Source organism: Suncus etruscus, chromosome 3 (assembly GCF_024139225.1).
Source record: "Suncus etruscus isolate mSunEtr1 chromosome 3, mSunEtr1.pri.cur, whole genome shotgun sequence".
Classification (NCBI taxonomy): domain Eukaryota; kingdom Metazoa; phylum Chordata; class Mammalia; order Eulipotyphla; family Soricidae; genus Suncus; species Suncus etruscus.
The window spans coordinates 104082130-104106383 of record NC_064850.1 but is presented as its reverse complement, the minus strand read 5'-3'; the positions used below and the strand labels follow the sequence as shown (position 1 = coordinate 104106383).

The following is a 24254-nucleotide window of genomic DNA, read 5'->3' as shown; positions in this document are numbered from 1 at the left end:
TGAAGCCGGAGCGCGGAGTGGAGCCGAGGAGAAAAGTTCGGCGGAGAGTCGGGGCGCCGCGACGGACGCAGATGACGCCCCCCGCCGCCTAGAGGTGCAGCGAGCGCCCTCGGTGTCCTGACTAACTGACGAGGAGACCTGGTTGCAGAGAACATGTCGGTGCCACTAGCCAGGCTGACCAGCCCGGGTGAGAATTCTGCTCCAGACGTGGATGGGGGACCGGCGGAAGGAGGCGGGTATTGGCCCCGGGGACCCCGCCACGGCCTCTGCAAGCCTTTGCTTTCGCCCAGGGTCGCAGAGGTCACGCGTGCGCGCCTGCGTGTGTGTGTGTGTGTGTGTGTGTGTGCGTGTGACCCCTAATTCTCCTCCCGAGGTTGCCCCAGTTGGAAGAGTGAACTAGGGGAGAGGTCACGCGCGGAGCCAAAGCGTCAACACCGGTTCCCCGTGGACTCCCGACCTCGGCCGGGACGGACTCCGACCCGCACCGACTCCCCCCCCCCCACGCCCGCATCTCGCGACCCGGCTGTCGGTCTGTCTGTCTGTCAATCTGTCAATCTGTCAATCGCGCCTCGCTCCTGCCCCTGGCGAGCGTCCTTGCTTGCACCACCCTAGAGTAAAGACTTGGCTCGACGCTGCTTGCTTAACTTGCTGGTGCAGTTCAGAGACCCCCAGATTCGAGCAAGGACCAGAACTTTCTATTCGTGTCTGTGTAAAACCGTGGACGCCAAGGGATGGCCGGGATGTGGGAGCCTCTCCCCCAACCCCCAGACCTCCTAGTGACCTTCTCACTTCCTCTCCTTTCCTTGCTGTTCTTTTTTTATATATATATTTAAATAAAAGATGTGGATGCCGTTGAGTTGTGTTTTTTTTTATTTGTACAAAAACGGTTCCAATGTGATTAGAAAGTTGATGGCAGGACCTTAGCGTTTCGTTTGGCAGCTGGCTTGTTTTTGTTTTTTTTTTTTAATGTTTGTAGTGTTTTACTTGAGTTCCTTGATTTTTGTTAGCACAGAACAGACGTATCTAGCTGTTGCAGAGTCAACTGTGCATGGACTTGTATGGATTTCATGAAAAGAGGATTTTCTGATTTAGCTGCCGTATGGGAAGTCATGAGAGATGTATTCCATGTATACATGTGTGTGTGTGTGTGTGTGTGTGTGTGTGTGTGTGTGTGTGCGCGCGCGCGCGCGCATACCTCCCTGACATTCTTCCCAGCACTGTAATAGGATTCCAGTCTCACTAGAGACTACCTCTAGACCTCTGGAAACTTCTTTGTGATTTGGGTTTGCATTTCCCAGAGAGTGGTGCTCAGCATCTATTCATGGCTCTTATTGGTCACTTGCATGACTTCTTTGGAGAAGTGTTTAGTTTTTGCATGTTAGTTAATTTTTTTATCTTATTTGTGTTCTTTCTACGTTCTTTTGTCTGTTTATTTGTTTGTTTGTTTTGGGGCCACACCCAGCGATGCTCAGGGGTTACTCCTGGCTGTCTGCTCAGAAATAGCTCCTGGTAGGCACGGGGGACCATATGGGACACGGGATTCGAACCAACCACCTTTGGTCCTGGATCGGCTGCTTGCAAGGCAAACGCTGCTGTGCTATCTCTCCAGGCCCTCTTTCTATGTTCTTGTACTTATAAGTGATAGGTGTACAAATACTTGGTTCAGTTCTGTTCCATGAGCTATCATTTTACTTTCTAGACAGCTCAAAACTTTTATTTTGTTTGCTCCTCCAAAACAGTGATCTGGAGTACTTAGTTCCCAAACTGCTCCCAACAGAACTTGAACTAGGGTATTCAGTGTTAGAGCTCTTAGGGAGTTATCTGCAGCCCCACCTGCTGGACTACACCAGTGGTTTTCGGGCACTGCAGGAGTGCTTATTGGGGAGGGAAAACGGGGTGATGCGTGTTTGGAGCATGTAGTTCTAGCTTCAGTGCTTGCACATGCTTTGCATGTTTATGTCTTGACCCATGTGCTATCTTTCAGTCCCAAAAAGGTTTTGGATTTTTGAGCTACTCCGTGATGTTCAGGAGCTACTGCTGCCCAGTGTTTTAATTTTGATGAGCTACACTTGGCCTCTTTGTTTGTTTGGTTTGGGGAGGTCACAATTGGCAGTGCTCAGGAGCTACTTCCTGGCTCTTCTCTGCTCTGTTCAGGGGACCATATGGGATGCTGGGGGTCAAACTGGGGTCAGCTTCGTTCAAGGCAAACACCCTACCCAACACACTTGTCTTTTTTTTTTTTTTTTTTTGGTGCTTGCTAACTAAAATTCAGAGAGATTTACAGGTAACGTTATTAGTTTTATACTTTATTTTTCATTTATAATTTACTATATGACATCAGAACTTGTTATTTTGGAATAATTTTCAAGTAGGGAAGGATTACAAAGTTAACATGGGCCAGGAGCAATAGGACAGGCATGCAATCGGCCCAGGTTCAATCCCTGGCATCCCTTATGGTCCCCAAGCCTTCCAGGAGTGATTTCTGAGCACAGTCAGGATTAACTCCTGAGTGACACTGGGTTTGGCCCAAAAACAAAACAACAAAAAGTTAATGCAAAAAGTCTTAAACTCGGGGCAGGTGAGGTGGTGCTAGAGGTGTCTGCCTTGCAAGCGCTAGCCAAGAAACGGACCGCGGTTCAATCCCCCGGTGTCCCATATGGTCCCCCCAAGCCAGGGGCGATTTCTGAGCTCATAGCCAGGAGTAATCCCTGAGTATCAAATGGGTGTGGCCTAAAAACAAACAAACAAACAAAAAATGTCTTAAACTCTTGGGGGCGGAGGAATATAGCACAACAGTAGGTCATTTGCCTTCATGATTCTGACCCAGGACAAGCCTGGGTTCTGCTGGTTCTATACCCGGCATCCCAAATGGTCCCACAAACCTGCTAGGAGCCTTGCACATGCCCAACATCCTATATGGTCCCCTGAGTCCAACAGGAATAATTCCTGAACATAGAGCCATGAGTAACCCTTGAATACTGCCATGTGTGCCCCTCCCAAAAAATTAAAGATATTAAATATGGTATAAAGTTCGAAAGATATACATGAGGAAAGATGTTTGCCTTATGTGCAGCCATTCCTGATTCAATTTTGACACTACATATGGTCCCCCAAGCAACACAGGAGATCAGTTCAAATCATGGAGCCAATTGGGAGTAACCGCTAACACTGCTGGTGTGGCCCCAAAACCTGAAGGTATCAGGGTCAGAGCTCAAAGGCCGGAATACATACTCTACATGTGGAGGAGGCTTGAATTTAGTCCCTGGCAGAAAATGGTTCCAAGTATCAGGGCAACAAAGTGGACCTGGACCCAAGACACCCCCCCCCCCCAAATTGTCTTGTCTACTTCTAAAGAAAACTAATTGAAAAAAAATAAAAATAAAAAACAATAAACAGAAAATGGTTCCAAGTATCAGGGCAACAAAGTGGACCTGGACCCAAGACACCCTCCCCCAAATTGTCTTGTCTACTTCTAAAGAAAACTAATTGAAAAAAAAACAATAATATTCATAATTTTTGTGCAGCTTATCTGTGCCTTCATGCCTTAAAAATTAAGAAAAATTACCTACCTCTGTGTGCTACAAGATGGTCTTCAACTTCTGTTGTACCTCAAATTACAACCCACTACACTATTTATCCCCGGGATAAGGACAAGAGATGGGAAGGTAAGTAATACTTCATTTGAAATTGTTTAATTTGGGAAATATTTTATACCATTTTATGGAAGAAAATTGTTTTTTTATGTAGTATAAAATATAATACAGTTATATACAATCTATGACATGCTAGATAGACCACGTTTTATCAAATTTTTAATAGTCTCAAAGCTAAAAATTGTTAAAGATACAAAATAAAATAGGCACTGGAATAGAGCAAGCTAAAACAATATACAATTAATGTAGTATACTTAATATGATTATTATACAATCAAGAAGTTAATTTCTATAAGTAACACTCAAATTGAAAGGGTATTTGTTTTTCTTTTCGTTGTTTTTCATTTTTTGAGTCACACCAGCAATCCTAGGGTTATTCCTGGCTGTGTTCAGGGATCACTGCTCAGGGAGAACCATATGGGATATTAGGGATCAAACCAGAATTGGCCATGTACAAGGCTAACTTCCTGTCCCTATACTATCCCTCCAGCCCCGGAAATAGTATTTATAAACCCAAAACTTGATTATATTATATAATATAATATTATATTATATTATATTATATTATATTATGTTATATATATTTTATCCCAGAAATTTTATGTATATATTTTCATTTTTTAAAACTATCATTCTTTGCAGGAGTAAGCATGGAGAGGTTTGCAGAAGAAGCAGATGTCGTCATAGTAGGTGCTGGCCCTGCAGGGCTCTCTGCAGCCATTCACCTAAAGCAGTTGGCTGCCAAGCATGAGAAGGAAATTCGTGTGTGCCTGGTAGAGAAGGCTGCTCAGATTGGAGCTCATACTCTCTCAGGGGCTTGCCTCGATCCACGTGCTTTTGAAGAGTTATTCCCAGACTGGAAGGAGAAGGGAGTATGAAAACTGTTTTTAACAAAAAATTTTAACTGTATTGTATCTGTTTCCAAGTTACTGATATATGGAAACTCTTCACATAATTCTGTTTCTTAAAAGAATTATAAATGTTTCTTTCATTTTAAAAGGACCCCAAAATACTTGATCAGACCAAATATAGTTGCAGTTTTCAAGATGTTGTGAACTTATAGCTTCCACACATAGACTGGGCTTCTAAGCGGGCATTTTCTTGAGAGCGCCTTGAAATATTTGTTCCAAATAAATACAGCATTTTGGAGTTCATTTTCTAATTTATTTTGTTGATGTATTATTGTTTTCAGTAAAGTTATTTAACTTTCCTGGAACATTTGTAATATCTAAAACTGAAGAGAATAATTGATTTTCTAAAGTAATAATTTAATATAACTTCCCATGTTCTAAGTAGAAAAGTCCTTGGGATGATATCCTGAGAACCGATATTAGTTTTAGTAATATTAATTTTAATGATTTAGTTAAATACATAATTAAAACTCATTATTAAAACCCGATACTATAGGTTCCAGGATATAACTCAGAGCTAAAGCACATGCTTGTGTGCCTGAGGCCCAGGTTTGATTTCCACCCCTGAAGGCTCTCCAAGTACTACCAGGAGCCACCTCTGAGCACCAAGCTGGGAGTTAACCCCAAGCATTGCCAGGTATAGGCAAAAAAAAAAATTTTGTTTTTTTTAATCCTAGACTTTCATATCTTTTTTATTCTATAAGATGGGTTCTACCTGTTCTACCTTTAATATAGGGTATTACACATGAATAGATTAATAGGTCAGAAATGTAAGCATTCCTATATTCTTACCCTGTGGAATGAATTGAATACCATAAATTTCACCTGTGTACTATTTTTCTAAAATATAAAACTCCTTTGAATGAGAAATATTTTAATTATGCTTGGTTGATTTTCTCTTTTTTATATTACACAGAAATAGGTTTTATTGAGTCATCGCTGACATAAGTCCTAATAGAAAAGATTTTTACATAAACCCCATATAGGGTTTATGTAAAAAACCCCATAGGCAGATACCCATGACATATATGTTAATTGTCTTTAACTAAAAGAAAAATAAAACTTCTTTTATGTTTTCCTTAAGCAGGAAGTTACAGCTTGGAACAGGCACCTAGGCTAAACTCCCACAGAGACAGGGAGGCAGGAAGCCATCATCCTTGACGGTCACAGTTCAAAGATGTCTCCAAGGCCCTAAGAAAGACATTCCGGGGATGCAGAGCTGCCTTATTTAGCTTTTGTAAAGATTCCCATACATCTGAAAGACAAAAAGGATTTACAATTGCAAGTTTTCTAAAGGAAATGCTGAAAGAAAAGTGAGGAGAGTAGTTCCCTTTCCCTTTTGGCAGTTTTGGTTTGTTTTGGTTTCCTTTTTTTATTTTACTAATTGTTTTTATTGCTTAACATTTATCCTTTAAGAACTAAAAACTTTTCCTTTTTTTCCTCCTTATATCTAGGCTCCACTTAAGACTCTTGTAACAGAAGACAGATTTGGAATCTTAACAGAGAAAGGTAGAATTCCTGTGCCAATTCTTCCAGGTAAGGTATGATAAATATTTGTCAAATTATAAAATTTTGTGACTGGTAGAATTACATCTTAACTAGGAAACATCCTTTACAGATGAGAAAAGTCAGGTCTAGATATTTGAAGGATGCATTCAGAATTATGTTCCAAGACTATAACCTAGTTCTTTAGAGTTACAGGCTAAAAGAATGGTGATAGCTACCTAGGGATTTGGGGGTGTGGGATGTTGGTGTGCTCCACACCCAAAAGTGCTCAGGGCTTACTTCTATCTCTGTGCTAAGAGATCACTCCTGCTAGTGCCGAGGACCATATACAGTGCCAAAGATTGAAATAAAGTTAATGGTGTGCAAAGAAAATGCCTTAACAAACCCTGTACTATCTCTCCAGTACCTAACCAAGATTTTTTAATTCAGTTAATAGAATTCTTTGTAGACTTTTACTACAGAGTTGTAGCAAAAAGTTGAAAAAGATAAATAACTGTAGGCCAGGAATTCTACACTGATTAGACTTTTAAAACTGTGTATTTGTTTTTCAAACCAGAAAAGTCAGATTTATTAACTACGCATTTATTTGTAGGTCTCCCAATGAATAATCATGGTAATTACATTGTACGCCTGGGACATTTAGTGAGTTGGATGGGAGAGCAAGCAGAAGCCCTTGGTGTTGAAGTATACCCCGGGTATGCTGCTGCTGAGGTTTGTATGACATGGGTTACTTTTTTTAGTTTTATTTTCAATGTTTGTTGGAAAATAATCATTTTTTTGGTCCCCCCATTCACAATACAGACCAGGGAAAGGGTCTGGTTTGAGGTGTCATGGGGAGCATTTACTGTACCTCCTCTTTCTATACAGTCAGTGTAAAGAACACAGCCTGTGGTAAGCATTGGGAGGCCTATTTTTTTTTTTTTTACTTTTGGATGTAAACCAAGAATGATATAGAAGTAAAGAAACACATTTTTTTTAAAGACATAGAATTTTAGAATTTTAAGATTAAAAGGCATCTTAAAAAGATCTATTTTAGAATCTTAACTTCCTTTCATTGACAATAAAGTGATGGAGCATCATAAGACAGCTGAGGCAATTGCAGGGCATGTGGTAGTTAGTGGATATCCAAATCCCTGTACCTTTTTCATTTGTAATCTTTTAACAAAAAGGGCATATATCTAGCTAATAGGTTTACAATAGTGTTTAAGGTATTGATGTATAAAGTTACTGCACACCACTGACATCAAGTTGTGCTTTAACCATGTCCCTGTGTCACCTCTGGTTCAGCCTCCCCTCCACTCTCATTCCAGCCCCCTTCCACAATTTGTTGATTGACAGGATTTGGGCACATACTTTTTGCCTCTGTTACCTGGCGCCCATTTACTTAAAATCTTCCACCTATGATCGCATAATTCCAGTCAACCTAATCGTTCCCCTTAATCCTTTCACCCCAACCTGGTATTGAGGTCTGTAATCCAGTGTCCATACCCTTAATTGTGGACATTTTAAAAGCTTTGTCTGTCCCCCCCATTCATTCAGGGTCACTTTCTGTAGATTGCATCTTGTTTACCCTTTCTTGCCAGGGGTTGTGAAACCTATGATGGTAATTAGTATGTTTTCTTTTTAGGTTCTTTTTCATGAAGATGGTAGTGTGAAAGGAATTGCTACTAATGATGTAGGGATACAGAAGGATGGTGCTCCAAAGGTAAACATTTTCAACGATATATGCATAACAAACTGACAAATAGAAGTTCAACTTTAGAAGCCAAAGGGTTAGTACAGTGAGTAGGTGCCTTGCACATGGACAACCTGGGATTGTGCCATGTGCAACATATTATTCCCCAAGTGTCCCCAAAACAAACAAAATCGGGGGCCGGAGTGGTGTCACAAGAGTAAGGTGTTTGCCTTGCATACGGATAACTTAGGATGGACCACAGTTCGATGCCCCGGCGTCCCATATGGTCCCTCAAGCCAGGAGCGATTTCTGAGCGCATAGCCCAGAGTAACCCCTGAGCATCACCGGGTGTGTCCCAAAAAACAAAGCAAAACAAAAAAGTCAATATTGTTTTGGGGCAAAACTGAGGTTCTCAGAGGGCATTTTTTAAAAAATTGTTATTGAGGCCAGAGAGATAGCACAGCAGTAGGTCATTTACCTTGCATGCAGAAGGATGGTGGTTCAAATCCCAGCATAGCATATGGTTCCCTGAGCCTGCCAGGGGCGATTTCTGAGCATAGAGCCAGGAGGAGCCCCTGAGCTCTACCAAGTATGACCCAAAAACCAAAAAAAAAAAAAAAAAAAAAAAATTGTTATTGAGGTTATATTGGCCTGTACTGTTAGTAGTTCAAGATCACACTTCTTTATATTATCACATCTCATCTGCCACCAAAATACCATTAACCTTTCACCAGCCCATTGAATAAAATTAGATATATGATCTAGAACCTCTTCAAGGTACCTCCACTTCCTGCCAAGAAAGCATGTGGAAAAGTTCCTGAATCTTACCCACTTCGGTGATCATTCTAGTGTTTTAACTGCATGCAGTATAATCATGTGGAACTTCTTTTTTTTTTTTTTGGTTTTCGGGTCATACCCAGCAATGCTCAGGGCTTACTCCTGGCTCTAGGCTCAGAAATCGCTCCTGCCAGGCTCAGGGGACCATATAGGATGCCGGGATTCAAACCACCGTCCTTCTACATACAAGGCAAATGCCTTACCTCCAGGTTTTCTTTCCAGCCCCAAGTCATGTCTTCTTAACTCTTTGCTATGAAACATGCTTGGCTTCTTTTTTTTTCCGGCCACACCCGTTTGATGCTCAGGGGTTACTCCTGGCTAAGCGCTCAGAAATTGCCCCTGGCTTGGGGTACCATATGGGACAGTGGGAGAATCGAACTGTCGTCGAGACCTTTCCTTGGCTAGCGCTTGCAAGGCAAGACACCTTACCTCTAGCGCCACCTCGCTGGCCCCAATCATGTGGAACTTCTAAGTCTCAGCATTGGCATAAGAGGGCCCTAGAAGCTAGCTTAATTTTTAAAAGTTCCTTAAGAATTCTGCTGTAGCTCTTTAATACAGAAACATGATACCAACAACAGAGACTGTGTGAAAAATAAAAGTGTGTTGGCACTACAGACAATGACTTGGATTGGGCAAACTAGTTTGCCTGGAGCCTAGAGCTGGTCTTTTTTTGTTGTTGTTGTTTTTTGTTTTTTTTTAGAGCTGGTCTTATGCCAGGAAACTTCAGGGGTAGTCTCTTTGTATTTAGGCCAAGACTTTTCCTTTCCATGTCCCCCATATTTTTGGTGGGCGTATGCAAACAATTATTGCCACTCTAACACCGTTTTTTACTATGCTCCTTTGATGTTTATCCTTAAAAAGAAAAACCCACTTTTGAGGTTAACTTAAACTAATATGCATGTGCATGGAAATGTAAAAAAATACTAGACCTTCAATGTTTAAGGAGTTACATAAGTTTTATGGCTTTAGATTGCTTGATGTGCTGCTAAGAAATATTATGTATTACCATCTGGGGACTTGAGGGACAAAGTAATTGTACATGGGTTCTGTTTTATTTTTCTTAATGTTCTTTGGCTAAAAGTTCAAAGTTAAGATATTAGCAAGGGGACTTCTGAGAATTCTGTTTATGGGTGATTGTCCTTCCACTGTAACTTTACCTTGTCCTCTTTCTTTGCATCTTTGTTCTCATAATTAAAAATAAAAAATTAAAAAAAAAAGAATTCTGCTGTAAATAAGTATTATCCCACATTACCTTTCCTACTGATAAAGGATAGTTTCTCCTATATTCTTATATTGTGATTATCCTGTTTTATTTTGTAGTCATTTAATTATTCTTTTTAAAGGATTTGTTTTTATTTTTGAGGTTATTTTAATAGAGCCAGGTTTTTGTGTTTTTTTTTTTTTGTTTGTTTTTTGGGCTACACCTGTTTGATGCTCAGGGGTTACTCCTGGCTAAGTGCTCAGAAATTGCCCCTGGCTTGGGGGAACCATATAGGACTCCAGGGGATTGAACCACGGTCCTTCCTTGGCTAGCGCTTGCAAGGCAGACACCTTACCTCTAGCGCCACTTCGCAGGCCCCTAGAGCCAGGTATTTTATGTATTTATTTATTTTTAACTTTTGTGCCACACCCAGCATCACTAAAGGGTTTACTCTTGGTAGGCTCAGGGGACCATATGGGATGTGGGGGTTCTACCCAGGTCAGCACATACAAGTCGAATGCCCTCCCACTATGCTATTGCTCTAGCCACCCACACGGTAGTTTTTTAATTGAAACTTACTTAGAAAGATGTAGGGGAGAGAAAGAGAGAACGCTGGCTTCTATGGAGTGGAAATAAGCAACCTTGGAAACATAGAGCTGAACAAATAAATTATATCTTCAAGGAAGAACATACTTGAAGAGTAAATCTCTTTCAAAAGTTTTATATTATATTACAGTAGATTTGAGGCATAAAATGTTTCTATTCTGATACTTCATTTTTTGTTTATTTCCTTAGTTCCGATATTTATTTTTGAGTACATTGTGTCATAGTTGAAAATTTTTAATAATATTTATTTGGTATATATTGCCATTGGCAAGATATTTTGTAATAGAATGCAAAAAATAAACATTTTGTACAAATACATTTTATGTCAATTTACATACATATTGAAATGGATTAATAGGGAAATATTAGAAAAGGTAGATTTTAGGAGACTTTGACTTTTTTTATTTAGCAATATGCAAATTTAAATGCAAAATACAAAGAATAAAACACTGAAATTGAAATTTTTACCATGAAAAGAGTATTTGAATTATACAATATATCAGCAATAGAGAACAAATATAATTAAGTGCAAAAAAATTAAATAGCTCAAAGTATATTTCCTGTGATCCTGTTTGTATTAGAAAAATATAAATTTATTCTCATACCTTGAAGATTTCTGCCATGATTCTCAAGAAAGCTATTAATAGTAATTTTTTGCTTTATAGGATTAGAACTGGATCAGTAAGGAAATGACCTTTAATTTTCCACTTCATAATCATTTATAGAAAAACTTTTAGCATGAGCACAGTTTGGGTGGGACACATCAGCGCATTGCTCAGGGGTTACCTGGCAGGCGTGGGGGACCATATATTATGCCAAGAATCAAACACGGTCTATCCCGGGTTGGCCACATGCAAGACAAATGCCCTACCGCTGTGCTATCTCTTTGGCCTCATGAGCACTGAGTTGTTTCTTTTTCTTTTCTTTTGAATATCTTTAAGTACCTTGATTACAGACATGATTGTAGTTGGATTTTTGTCATATAAAGAATACCCCCTTTCACCAGTCCAACATTCCCATCACCAGTGCCCCCATCTTCCTCCTCCCCTACCACTGCCTATATTCAAGACAGGCTTTCTACTTTCCTCACTCATTGACATTGTTATAATAGTTGTCAGTGTAATTATTTCTTTAACTGCACTCACCACTCTTTGTGGTGAGCTTCATATCGTGAACTGGTCCTTCCAGTCCTCATCTCTATTGTCCCTGAGCCTTATTACAGTAATGTCTTATTTTTCTTAAAACCCATAGATGAGTGAGACTATTCTGTTTATTTCTCTCCCTCTGACTTATTTATTCAATGTAATAGATTCCATGTGCATCCATGTGTAGGATAATTTCATGACTTCAACTCTCCTGACAACTGTATATTATTCCATTCATCTGCTGAAGATGGGTTGTTTCCGGAGTCTGTCTATTGTAAATAGTACTGCAATGAATAAAGGTTTGTGGGAGGCATTTTTGTATTGTATTTTTGTGTTCATAGGGTCTATGCCTAGGAGTGGTATAACTGGATCATATGGGAGCCCAATTTTCAGTTTTTTGAGGAATCTCCATATTGTTTTCCATGAAGGCTGGACTAAATAGCATTCCCACCAGCAGCGAATGAGTTCCTTTCTCTCCACATCCCTGCCAGCACTGCTTGTTCTCATTCTTTGTGATGTGTGCCAATCTCTGTGGTGTGAGATGATTCCTCATTGTTGTTTTGATTTGCATCTTCCTGATGATTAGTGATGTGGAGCATTTTTTTCATGTGCCTGTTAGCCATTTGTATTTCTTCTTTGACAAAGTGTCTGTTCATTTCTTCTCCCTATTTTTTGATGGGGTTAGATTTTTTGTTGTTGTTAAGTTCTGTCAGTACCTTGTATGTCTTAGAATTTAGCCCTTGTCTTGATAGGTGTTGGGTAAATAGTTTCATCCATTCTGTGGGTGGGTTTTGTGTCCTAGGCACTATTTCCTTTGAGGTGCAGAAGCTTCTCAGCTTAATATAGTCCCATTTGTTTATCTCTGCTTCCATTTGTTTGGAGAGTGCTGTTTCCTCCTTGAAGATGCCTTTAGTCTCAATGTCATGGAGTGTTTTACCTAAATGTTCTTCTGTATACTTTATGGTTTTGGGTCTGACATCAAGGTCTTTAATCCATTTGTGCATGGTGTTAGATAGAGGTCTGAGTTCTTTTTTTCCAAGTGGCTGAACAGTTGTCCCAACACTGAAGAGGCTTCCCTTGCTCCATTTTGCATTGATTGCCCCTTTATCAAAAATTAATTGTTTCTCTGAGTACTCAAGTCTACTCAGTTGAGGGAGTAGAGGGTCTGTCTTTATTCCTATGCCATGCTACTTTAATGAATATAGCTTTTTCACCCGTCGGTGCTCAGGGGTTACTCCTGGCTGTCTGCTCAGAAATAGCTCCTGGCAGGCACGGGATTCGAACCAACCACCTTTGGTCCTGGATTGGCTGCTTGCAAGGCAAACGCTGCTGTGCTATCTCTCTGGGCCCATGAATACAGCTTTGTAATGCAATTTAAGGTTGGGGAAAGTGATGCTTCCTATATTCCTTTTCCCAAGGGTTTGAGCACTGTTTTTAATACTTACAAACTTATCAAGTACTTCTGAAATTTGAAAGTATTCAAAAACACAGACACTTTAGAAAGTGTATTCAGTTCTGTGTATATCAGTACTCGTACATGTATTTTAAAGTTCTATTCATTGCAGTGCCTCTTCTATACTAGATCATAGTTTAGTTCAGAACTAACCAAACTAACCAGAATGTGTATATTTTTAAATTTATTAGATGTAGGGGCTGGAGTGGTAGCACAACAATAGGGCATTTGCCTTGCATTTGGCTGACCTAGGATGGACGGACCACAGTTCGATCCCCCAACGTCCCATCTGTTCCCCCAAGCCAGGAGCGATTTCTGAGAGCAGAGCCAGGAGTAACCCCTGGGTCACGAGGTGTGGCCCAAAAAGCAAAACATAAATAAGTTTATCAGATATAATTTAATATGATTTTTTTTTAGACAACATTTGAGAGAGGACTAGAACTACATGCTAAAGTCACAGTGTTTGCAGAGGGGTGCCATGGACATCTAGCAAAGCAGCTATACAAGAGATTTGACTTAAGGGCCAACTGTGAGCCCCAAACCTATGGAATTGGACTGAAGGAGGTATTATTTTATTTTATCTGTATTTTATAATGCTGATAGTATATTTAATAGTAGTTTTTTATTTTAAAAACTTTATTATCACTGAAAATAGTTGGAATATTTTCAAGACTATTTAAATATTGTAATCAAATCCCATTAGTTGTATCTGCACATTGTAATTCATCAGTTATTGTTTGAATTGCCTTAAATATTTTGTAACCTTGTTTTTCATTATAACACAACCTGTTTTAATGATTTAACCTGTTTTCCATAATTGTTATTCATAATTACTCATGAATTAAAGATTTATTCATTACTATAATATGAAGTAATTTAGCTCATGAACTACTCTTAGCATATTTAATTATTTGCAGCCTAAAATGCAGATAATAAAATATCTTAGGTTAAATAGTATAGCTTTTACAGCTATATTCCCAACCTTAGACTTACTAGTATGTAAAATTTGATTATGACCCTTTGTTTAAAGTTTAAAAATATTTAACAATGATTTTTAAATAATAATTTTAAATAATATTAAAAATTGTAAATATTGGGGCCAGATTGCCAGCAGTAGGGCATTTGCTTTCATGCAGCTGGCCCAGAATGGACCTGGATTCGATTCCAGGCATCCCATATGGTTCCCGAGCCAAGAGCAATTTCTGAGCATATAGCCAGGAATAATCCCTGATTATCACCGGCTGTGGCCCAAAAACAAAATAAAATAAAAATTATAAATATTAAAAATATTTTTAAAATTAAATCTCAAGACTCTAATGCTGTGTCTAGATAGATGTATTATGAATAAGAACATAATTATATGGTAGGTTACACATTTAATTTTAGGTGATATTTTACATGGAAATTGTTTAGTTTTAAAATCAGGTAAACAATTTGCTTCATTAGTATATTGTAAATTTGCAGGAAGAGAAATATTTTATTGAAAATAACATTTGTGGATAGGTAGTTATTTTACTTCTAATTATCACAAGCAAGTAACATTGCCGAGTTTGATACATTGACTTATTATTATGAAATAATACTCTTCAGCGATTTTGTTGTTTTAGTTATGGATTATTGATGAAAAGAAGTGGAAACCTGGGCGAGTAGATCATACTGTTGGCTGGCCTCTGGATAGACATACTTATGGAGGTTCGTTCCTCTATCATTTAAATGAAGGTGAACCCTTGGTAGCACTTGGTTTTGTGGTAAGTTGTGTTCCTGTTAATGACAACTTTGACTGTTAGAATTAAAAGATCATCAGTGTGACAAAATGAGTGTTTTATATCTGGAGAGTATAAAGTTCCATTTAAAGCTTGCTTTACAATTTTATCACTAAAATGCTGTGGTGAGAGAGTAAGTACTTAATGCCTGCATGCTGCCAACCCTAGTTCAATTTCCAGCACTATACTTGGTTCTCTGAGCATAGTCAATGTGGCCAAAAAAAACCAACCACCAATAAAGTAGTATTTAAAGTATTTATTCTGTTAGATTCTACTGAGACTACAAAAATAAATCTTATGGTACAGGTATATCCTTATTTTTCTGTTTTGTATTGTTTTTGTTTTTGTTTTTGGTCCGTACCTGGTGGGGCTCAGGGGTTACTCCTGACTCTGCACTCAGATGAGGGACAGTGGTGGTGGGAAGGTTGCACTGGTGAAGGGGGATTGTTTTGCCTATGTTTTCTTCTATAGACCTTATAGTTTCAGTTTTGATATCAAGATCTTTGATCCTTTTTATGTTTTCTTTTGTTGTTGTTGTTGTTCTTTTGGGGCCACATCCAGTGATGCTTAGGAGTTACTCCTGACTGTGCACTCAAAAATCTCTTATAGTTTGGGGGACCATATGGGACATCGGGGAATCAAACCGTAGTTCATTCTAGGTCAGCCAGGTGTAAGTTAAATGCCCTACTGCTACGCCACCATTCTAGCCCCTCTTTAATCTGTTTTGATTTGATCTTTGTGCGTGTTGTTAGATAGAGGTCTGAGTTTGCTTTTTTGCTGACAAGTTGTCTAAACAAATCAATTAATCTTTGATAAAGGGGCAAGAAATGCAAGATGTATGTCTAGGGGTCTAAAATAGTACTTTTAATACATAAATATCAATAAACATGTGATAGAAATATTTTTCTGATTTGGCTCAGTAATACAGTGTTCTAAGTGTTTTAGGTTTTAGCAACTAGAAACACAGTTTTTGTTTACTCGCTTTCGGACATTTAATTGATTTTTATTAAATAATGCTTATCTTACATTAATGTGACTTGAAATAAAGCACTTTAGTGATTTGACATTTCAATGTAAACTTTTTTTTACACCCTCAATGTAAACTTTTAAGGTTGGTCTAGACTATGAGAATCCATACCTGAGCCCATTTAGAGAGTTCCAGAGATGGAAGCACCATCCCAGCATTCAGCCAACATTGGAAGGTGGGAAAAGAATTGCATATGGCGCCAGAGCTCTCAATGAAGGTGGTTTTCAGGTAACTGCCCACTTTTTATTTCTTGTTACTGTTTATAAATTTTACATTGAAAGTATAACAACACATTTAGATAAAAGGAAATACCTCATGGGAGAAAAAATTTAACACATGGAAGCCCCCAGTGTTTATAAAATTATCTTAGCACATTTAATTGCACATAACTTCAATTTGTAGAGTATACTAATTATAGAAATAAAATAAATAGGGGCTGGAGAGATAGCACAGGAGTAAGGCAGACCCAGGACCACTGGTGGTTCGAATCCCAGCATCCCATATGGTCCCCCGGGCTTGCCAGGAGTGACTTCTGAGCACAGGAGCAAGCCCTGAATGCTGCCAAGTGTGGCCAAAAAAAAAAAAAAAAAAAAAATAGAAAAGAAAATAAATAGATTATTATTTTATGGTTTTGTTTTTTGCGAAGGGTCTAACTCAAGGCATCTTACATGTGAAGCGTGCTCTCTACCTCGTTAGTTTGTTTGGTTTTGTGCTGTTGAGAATCTGACCAAGCATATGTACCCATAAGCTACATTACTGGTGTTCCATTGTTTTATTTTTAACTAGAAAATTAAAATTCTGTTACTCCTTACCTGCCAGGAAATAAAGGCAAATTAGTTTTCAGGAAAGATTAAAAATCATTCAAACAATTGAGGCACCTAGAATTCATAACTTTTATGTGGCTTTTTCTCTTTAACTTTCCTATTTTAATACATAGTAAAAATCATCAAATACAGTATATAAGTATATACTATTAAGTCAAAATATTAGTCTTAGAAAGCTATCATAAACATAATTGCTGTGAAAATAATACTAAGCACTAGTAAGATCTAAAATTCTAAAATGAATCAATGATTTTGAGCAAATTACTCAAGTTCTCCTACATTGAAGGATTATTTATAAAAAGAAGATTCCTGTTTTTGTTTCTAGTCTTCTAATTCAAAACTATTTTATAAATTTGACACTTATTTTAAAAATTAAATTTATAGTGATGATCTAAATATTTTATTACTGTAGCAGTAATGTTTAGTCATGTAAAATCAAAGCTTAAATATAAATATAACTTACTAGAATCTTACAAAGTAAATGTATAAGTTATGTTCCTAAATATTTTAACTGTTTTGTTCTAGAGTAGTAGTTTGCAATTGATAATTGCTGAATTATATAACTTTTCAAGTTCATTAAATCTTGAATAATGTTAATAAATACCTACTACCAGTCTAGTCTTTTTTAAAATGCATAAGATGATAATATATGTCATAGTATAAATTTCATATTTGAGAAACATCTACTTTATATTTTTTAACACCCCATATGATTTGGGGTTTCTTTTCTTAGTGGGGAGGGAGGTCATGCCCTGCAAGTATTCAGGGCTTGCTTCTCTTGGCAGAGCTCAGAGGACCATATGTGATGGCAGGGATAATACCCAGTTCAGTCCTGTACAAGACAAGTGCTCTACTCGCAACTTAGCATTTAGACTAAGAGGAATAGGTGGACACACATAATGTTATTTACATTTTCCTACTAAAGATTGTCAATCATTTCTACAGGGAGAGATGTGCACATCAGTATCTTTTTTTTTTTGGTTTTTGGCCCACATCCCATGATGCTCAGGGGTTACTCCTAGCTATGCACTCAGAAATAGCTCCTGGCTTGGGGGACCATATAGGACACGGGGGGGGGGGGGGGGGGGGGGATTGAACCAAGGTCCATCCTAGGTCAGACGCATGCAAGGCAAACACCTTACCGCTGCGCCACTGCTCCGGACCCCAGCATCAGTATCTGAAGATACTGTTCTTTGGGGCCGGAATGATGACACAGCAGTAGGGTATTTGCCTTGCACGCGGCTGACCCAGAACAGACCTCAGTTCAATCCCCCAGCATCCCATATGGTCCCCCAAGCCAGGAGTGTCACCGGGTTTGGCCCCCCAAAAAAACATAATCTTCTTTGGGACATTGAATTTTCTTTATTTTTAGCTAATCAACATGACATGTCATTTTCTCTTTTTTCTTTAGTCTATACCAAAACTCACCTTTCCAGGTGGTTTACTAATTGGTTGTAGCCCTGGTTTCATGAATGTTCCCAAAATCAAAGGGACCCACACAGCAATGAAAAGTGGAATTTTGGCAGCAGAATCTATTTTTACTCAATTGACTACTGAAAATCTCCAATCGAAAACAACAGGTAAGAATTTACCCATATATATTGATAATTTATCAGTTTCTTCTCTGAGAAAGTAAGCCTTTAAAAAGTGTAATTAAAATGGACTTTTTAAAGGTAGTTTTCAATTAACACCAAAAGATTCTTATTGTATCTATCCCTTTAAATAAAGCATTGAAATGTGCACTGTGCAAAAAAATTCCCATGCCTACTTCCAGTTGATTCTTACAGCAATATTCTGCTTTAATATATCGGTATTATCTCACCTGGTTAGAAACAATTTGGCGTTTGATAATATATACATGTACCATAAAGAACATCTTGAACTTAAGCTTTAAAGGCGAATATTTTGAAATCGTAAGTTGGCAGGACGTAGAGGTGTGTCATCTTGTTTACAGCCGACCTATGTAACCAGGTCCAAGTGAAGTTTGAGTTCAAAATATCTTTGGTGGATGACGCAATTTATTCCACAAGTAGAGTGTTTAAGGGATTGATCACAATAGTCTTTTCCTCATTTAGGTAACATAAACTTTGTATATTGACTGAATTTTGAAACTAATTTCCCATAGTACTTACAGTGTAAGAAGTGAAATGTCTTCTGCCTATTAACATGTAACATGTGCAGGGGTCTCAAACTCTCGGGCTGCAAACGGCCCTCCATACAACATTTTGTGGCCCTGCCCTAGAGGAATCTTTTTTGTTTTGTTTTGTTTTAGTTGTTTGGGTCACACACCCCAATGTTCAAGGCTTACTACTGACTTTGCACTCAAAGATCACCCCGACTTTGCCTCCTGCTACCCACAGGTAAATTGAGTTTGAGACCCCTAAGGGGTTGGAGAGATAAACAGTGATAGGGCATTTGCCTTGGACACAGCTGACCTGGGACAGAACTGGGTTTGATTCCTGCCATCCCATATGATCCCCCGAGCCTGCCAGGAGCAATTTCTGAGCACAGAGTCAGGAGTAACTCATGAGCACTGCCGGTGTGACCCAAAAACAAACCAAAAAATGTAACATGTATCTTTAGGGAAGATTTGACATTTAACTTTTATCATTGATTCAGTATGCCATGATAACCTTCATCCTATGTAGTTTGTTTGTTTATTTGTTTGTTTTCTCGTTTTTGGGTCATTCTTATTTGGTGTTTTGTAGAACAGTACTTGACATTGAATTTTGTACTTGAGTGGATGTTTCAATTTCATGTTTTTAATCAAAGGACTCCACATAACTGAGTATGAGGACAATCTGAAGAAATCATGGGTATGGAAAGAATTATATTCTGTAAGAAATATAAGACCATCCTGCCATGGAATACTGGGTGTATATGGAGGAATGATTTATACTGGAATCTTTTACTGGATATTTAGAGGAATGGAACCATGGACTCTAAAACATAAAGGTAATTCAGATATATCTGGGGATAGAAGTGTTCAAAATCATTGAAGTCATGACCATGGGTTGAAGAGATGACTATGGGCTGAAGAGATGAAGACATGCCTTGCTTAAAGGAGGCCTAGATTAGAGGCTCCACATAACCATGATCCCCAGGTCACTGCCTGTAATAACTGAGCATGGACCAAAAACCAAAAATAAAATCATGATAGTACAGTGATAGTATGATAGCCCACCTAGAGTCCTCCCTGGGTATACCACGTGGTCCTTTAGCACAACCAGAAATGATGCCTGACTACCGAGTACTGAACAGAGGCAAAAATAAGCCTTGAGCAACTTTCAGGTGTGGTCCATAAAGCAAGAACAAAAAAATCAAAAATTAAAAAGCAAATATGGAATCCATTAATTAGTAAGGCAAGTTGGTTTTATTAGAGATGGTAACCTTCCAGGTCATTAAGAATACTGCATGGTTACAGTATTTCTTTGGGGTAGTTCCAGTTTTTATTAAAATTCTTAAGGAAAATTCTATAGAGGGGGCTAAGGATTAAGTTCTTGGGCCACACTCAGCAGTATTTTAACTATCAGAGTGGGTGTGTACGAAACTGGTGCCTGCTTTACAGAAAAGCACTTTTTAAAATATATTTCTCGGGGCCAGAGATATAGCACAGCAGTGTTTGTTTGCCCTGCAAGCAGCCGATGCAGGACCTAAGGTAATCCTGGTGTCCCATATGGTCCCCCGTGCCTGCCAGGAGCTATTTCTGAGCAGATAGCCAGGAGTAACCCCTGAGCACAGCCGGGTGTGGCCCAAAAACCAAAAACAAACAAACAATATATATATATATATTTCTCATTAAAAATCTCAACACTTTTAAAGGTCGTGACTCTGATAGACTCAAGCCAGCCAAGGATTGCACACCTATTGAATATCCTAAACCTGATGGACAGATCAGTTTTGACCTCCTGTCATCTGTAGCTCTGAGTGGTACTAATCATGAACATGATCAACCAGCGCATTTAACCTTAAAGGATGATAGTGTACCTGTAAATAGGAATCTGTCCATATATGATGGACCTGAGCAGCGATTTTGCCCTGCAGGTAATGTTATTTCCTTTAATGCCTAAAATGTATTAGAAATTTCAGGAATTTTTCATAGCTCTTTCGTTGCTTGGAAATTGTAAATAAATCCTACATTCAGCTTTTAGTAAGGAATCGTTCTTACAATTGTTAAAGTTGGGAATTTTAAAACCCTAACTCAAAGAGTATTTTTTAAGCTTTTTATAAGCTTTTCCATGTCTACATGTAAAGCAATAAGATTTTCAGATACTTAGAAATTGGTACATTCTGGAGAAGAATTTAAATTCTTTTGATATTAGAAATATTAACTGGCTTTTGAAATTGCTTTATTACTATTTCTATCATCAGTGGATTATACATTCCCTGAGGGTGAAGTCTTTTCGGTACACAAAACATATGTCAATTAATTAGAAAGAGGTAAAATTCCTGTATTTACTCAGCTATACCTTCAGCTTATACTTAATTTATACTTTAGAAAGAAAAACTTTTAAGATTTCTATAGCTACTATTTCTAGAAATTTTACTTTCAGACTTAAAAATGTAAAGGTTAGGTTCTTTATATTATTGTTTGTTTTCTTACAGGAGTTTATGAATTTGTACCTCTGGAACAAGGTGAAGGATTTCGGTTACAAATAAATGCTCAAAACTGTGTCCACTGCAAAACATGTGATATTAAAGACCCAAGTCAGAATATTAACTGGGTGGTACCTGAAGGTGGTGGTGGACCTGCCTACAATGGAATGTAAACTGCAGTTAATTACTTTGCAGGCAAAATGTATGCAAGAAAACTCTAAATGCCTTAAAGAATATTGTTCAGAATGTTCATAAAATTATCATTAAAATAAAAATTTTATACTATAATTGTACCAATTGTTTTGAACCATTATGGTGAAATGGAAAAGGGTCATTGCACAGCCTACTGTAAAAATAGGCAAGATGGGGGGGGAAGGGTAAAAAAAATGTGGCAAGACAATGCTGGCTTAAATTTGATGATCAGAAATGTCTAATTCGTCTGTGAAATCTTCAGCAGCCTATATTCTCTTTTATACTTCAGAGACTACAACAATGGATAAAGCTGTTTAGATTAAGCAAGTGTTCAATTGATTTTTTTTATAGATATCTATAACAATGTTCTAATGTTTTTACCCACAAGAACAGCTGTAGTGTGCTTTGGGAAAACATGACTCCCACTACATTACTCATTATTATAATGTTTTAGCATCTTAATTTCTACTCTATTGTTTATAACCTTTTGATGGTTTTGTTCACAGTAATCCTTGGATATAGTTTGGGCACCTTAGTTTCAAATTACTACAATATATTTTGTTGGACTCCTACTATAGTGCTCATTGTGTTCATTTTTTGTTTTTGAGTCACACCCTTGGCACTGAGGAATTAGTTACTCCCAGTTCTGCACTCAGAAATCGTTCCTGGCAGGCACAGTCCTGCCAGAATTCAAACCTCAGTCCATCTTGGCTTTGCCACATGCAAGGCAAATGCCCTACCAATGTGCTATCTCTCTAGCCCTGTCTTTAATTATTTTAAATTATTCATTTTCTATTTGGTTATGCCTGCTTGTATGATCTAAGGCAGGGGTCTCAAACTCAATTTACCTGGGGGCCGCAGGAGGCAAAGTCAGGATGAGGCTGGGCTGCATAAAGGATTTCACCAAAAAAACTCCTCAAACATCATTAACAGTTTTAATTATTTCTTCTGAACATGAAGAGAACATTGAGTGAAGATCATGAACAGTTCTTCTGAACATGGCATCTTTTGCCTCTTCCTTGCTGCCAGAGACTTGACAGCGCTTCTTACAAATCTGAACCACATTTGGCTTTAGACGGAAGCAGTTGAGACCCTCAATATGCTTGAAGATGATCATCATTAAGTGTAGACCTGTACTTTGACTTATTGAAGCTCAATGTGGAGAATAACTTTTCACACAAATATGTGCTCCCAAAAAGGCACATGGTGTGCTTGAACATTCGGGAAAGCTCAGGGAAGCTGGGGGGCAATTCTCTCAAAAATTGCACATGCATGTCTTCTTTTCCACTAATCCCTGAACTTGGCTTTGAGATCAGAGTTGCATTGCAGGTCGAGTTCCATTTGAAGCACAGGAGAGGCATCTTGCACATCAAAGGAAAAGGGGTCCACAAAAATTTGGAAAGTGGCTCTGTGCTTTTTGAACTCTGCAAATCTGTGATCAAATGCCTTATCTAGCTTAAAAATAGCATCAACATAATTCTCACCACTGAATGGTGTGCCTGCATCCACAAGTTCCTTGCATGCTGGGAAATGGCAAAGGTTTGTCTGAGAGCTGGGATTTCCATAACACAAGTTTTGTGGAGAATGCTCTCACGTTGCCATAGGCAGCACTGATAAGCTGCCCCGGGCCTTGTAACATCTTGTTTAGTACATTCAGCTTATGTGTGATGTCAACAAGAAAAGCTAAGTCCATGAGCCATTTGTGATCACTCAACTCAGAAACAGCATTCCCATCCTCCATGAAGGCTTTTACTTCTCTCAACTCAAAAAATCTTTTCAGGACATTTCCCCTGCTGAGCCAATGTAGCTCGGTGAAATAGAGCACATCTCCATATTCTGACTCTATTTCTAAAAAAGCACGGAACCTCCTGTGCTTTAAGCCCCTGGATCTGATTTGGTTGATGCATTTCACAACAGACATCACATTGTCACATGGCAGGCATTTACTGCAAAGGGCCTGCTGATGGATAATGCAGTGAAGAGCAATGGCCTTCTCTACACCCTACTCTTCAGGTTTTTTTTTGAACAAGTGCCACCAGTTCATTTTTCCTCCCTGTCATCGATGGCGATCCATCGGTTATTATTTCAACAAACCTGCATTCTCAATGGCATCACACAACGCTGAAATATCTCATTAGCGGTGGTCTGGCCATGCATTGGAATTATTGTGAGCAGCTCCTCTGTCAATTCAAAATGGCAATCAACACCACGAACATAAATTGTGAGCTGTGCAGTGTCTGTTATAGCTGTGCCCTCGTCAAGAGCAACTGAGTGCATCAAAACATTTGGCTTTCTCACACAGCTGATAAATGTCACTTAACATGTCAGAAATGCACTCTGCCAGTGTTGGCAGAAAGGCTGATTTTGCTAAACTGACCTTTCTTTTTCCAGGCAGATAATACTTGCAGCCTGTAACATGCATTTTTTTAACAAACTCTCCTGTAAATGGTTTCCCTGCCTTAGAAATCATCTCACTAACCATGTAACTAAGAAGAAATCTTGTTGCCTCATTAGACATGCTTTAAGACTGGCAACCCTCTTGGCTCATTTCCTTGATATTTTGCACATTCCTCAGCATGTTTAGTTGAATAATGGCGTTTTAAGTTGTATTCCTTGTGCACTGCAACTTTCTCTGAGCAAATAAGACATGTGGGGATGCCCCTGTGCTCAACAAAGAAATACTGCGTCTCCCACTTTTCCTGAAATTGTCTGTGCTCGTCATCAAACTTTCTCTTCACTGCAGGCTTTGATGAAGTCATGATGAAGGTATGACAAAATCTAATTCTGTAATAAACTTCCCTCCCTTAGGCCTCCGATAATGCAAGGGACAGCGGGCAGGAGCAGCGGAAATGACGTCTGCACTAG

At 38.6% G+C, this 24254-nt stretch overlaps 1 protein-coding gene and 1 non-coding gene across 2 annotated transcripts; one reads left to right on the top strand and one right to left on the bottom strand.

Annotated features, from left to right (window-relative positions):
• The first annotated feature begins 151 nt into the window (after window positions 1–151).
• ETFDH (electron transfer flavoprotein dehydrogenase) lies at window positions 152–21485 on the top strand. The gene is made up of 13 exons (XM_049770228.1): window positions 152–187; window positions 3525–3665; window positions 4296–4525; window positions 6019–6100; window positions 6663–6781; window positions 7698–7775; window positions 13405–13551; window positions 14595–14735; window positions 15862–16005; window positions 18013–18181; window positions 19374–19556; window positions 20424–20645; window positions 21207–21485. Exons 1-13 carry the CDS (start codon window positions 154–156, stop codon window positions 21368–21370), a joined length of 1854 nt encoding a protein of 617 aa, XP_049626185.1. The 5' UTR covers window positions 152–153; the 3' UTR covers window positions 21371–21485.
• LOC126005218 (small nucleolar RNA SNORA51) lies at window positions 6847–6978 on the bottom strand. Its single transcript, XR_007494387.1, has one exon. It is a non-coding gene; the product is annotated as a small nucleolar RNA SNORA51 (small nucleolar RNA).
• Window positions 21486–24254: the final 2769 nt, after the last annotated feature.

Excerpts from the sequence above, each read along its gene's own strand:
- ETFDH (XM_049770228.1), top strand. The coding sequence starts at position 154 with ATGTCGGTGCCACTAGCCAGGCTGACCAGCCCGG. Across the intron at positions 188-3,524 it reads AGCCAGGCTGACCAGCCCGG|CTTATCTGTGCCTTCATGCC; the intron begins GTGAGAATTCTG and ends ATTTTTGTGCAG. Across the intron at positions 18,182-19,373 it reads TCTCCAATCGAAAACAACAG|GACTCCACATAACTGAGTAT; the intron begins GTAAGAATTTAC and ends TTTTAATCAAAG.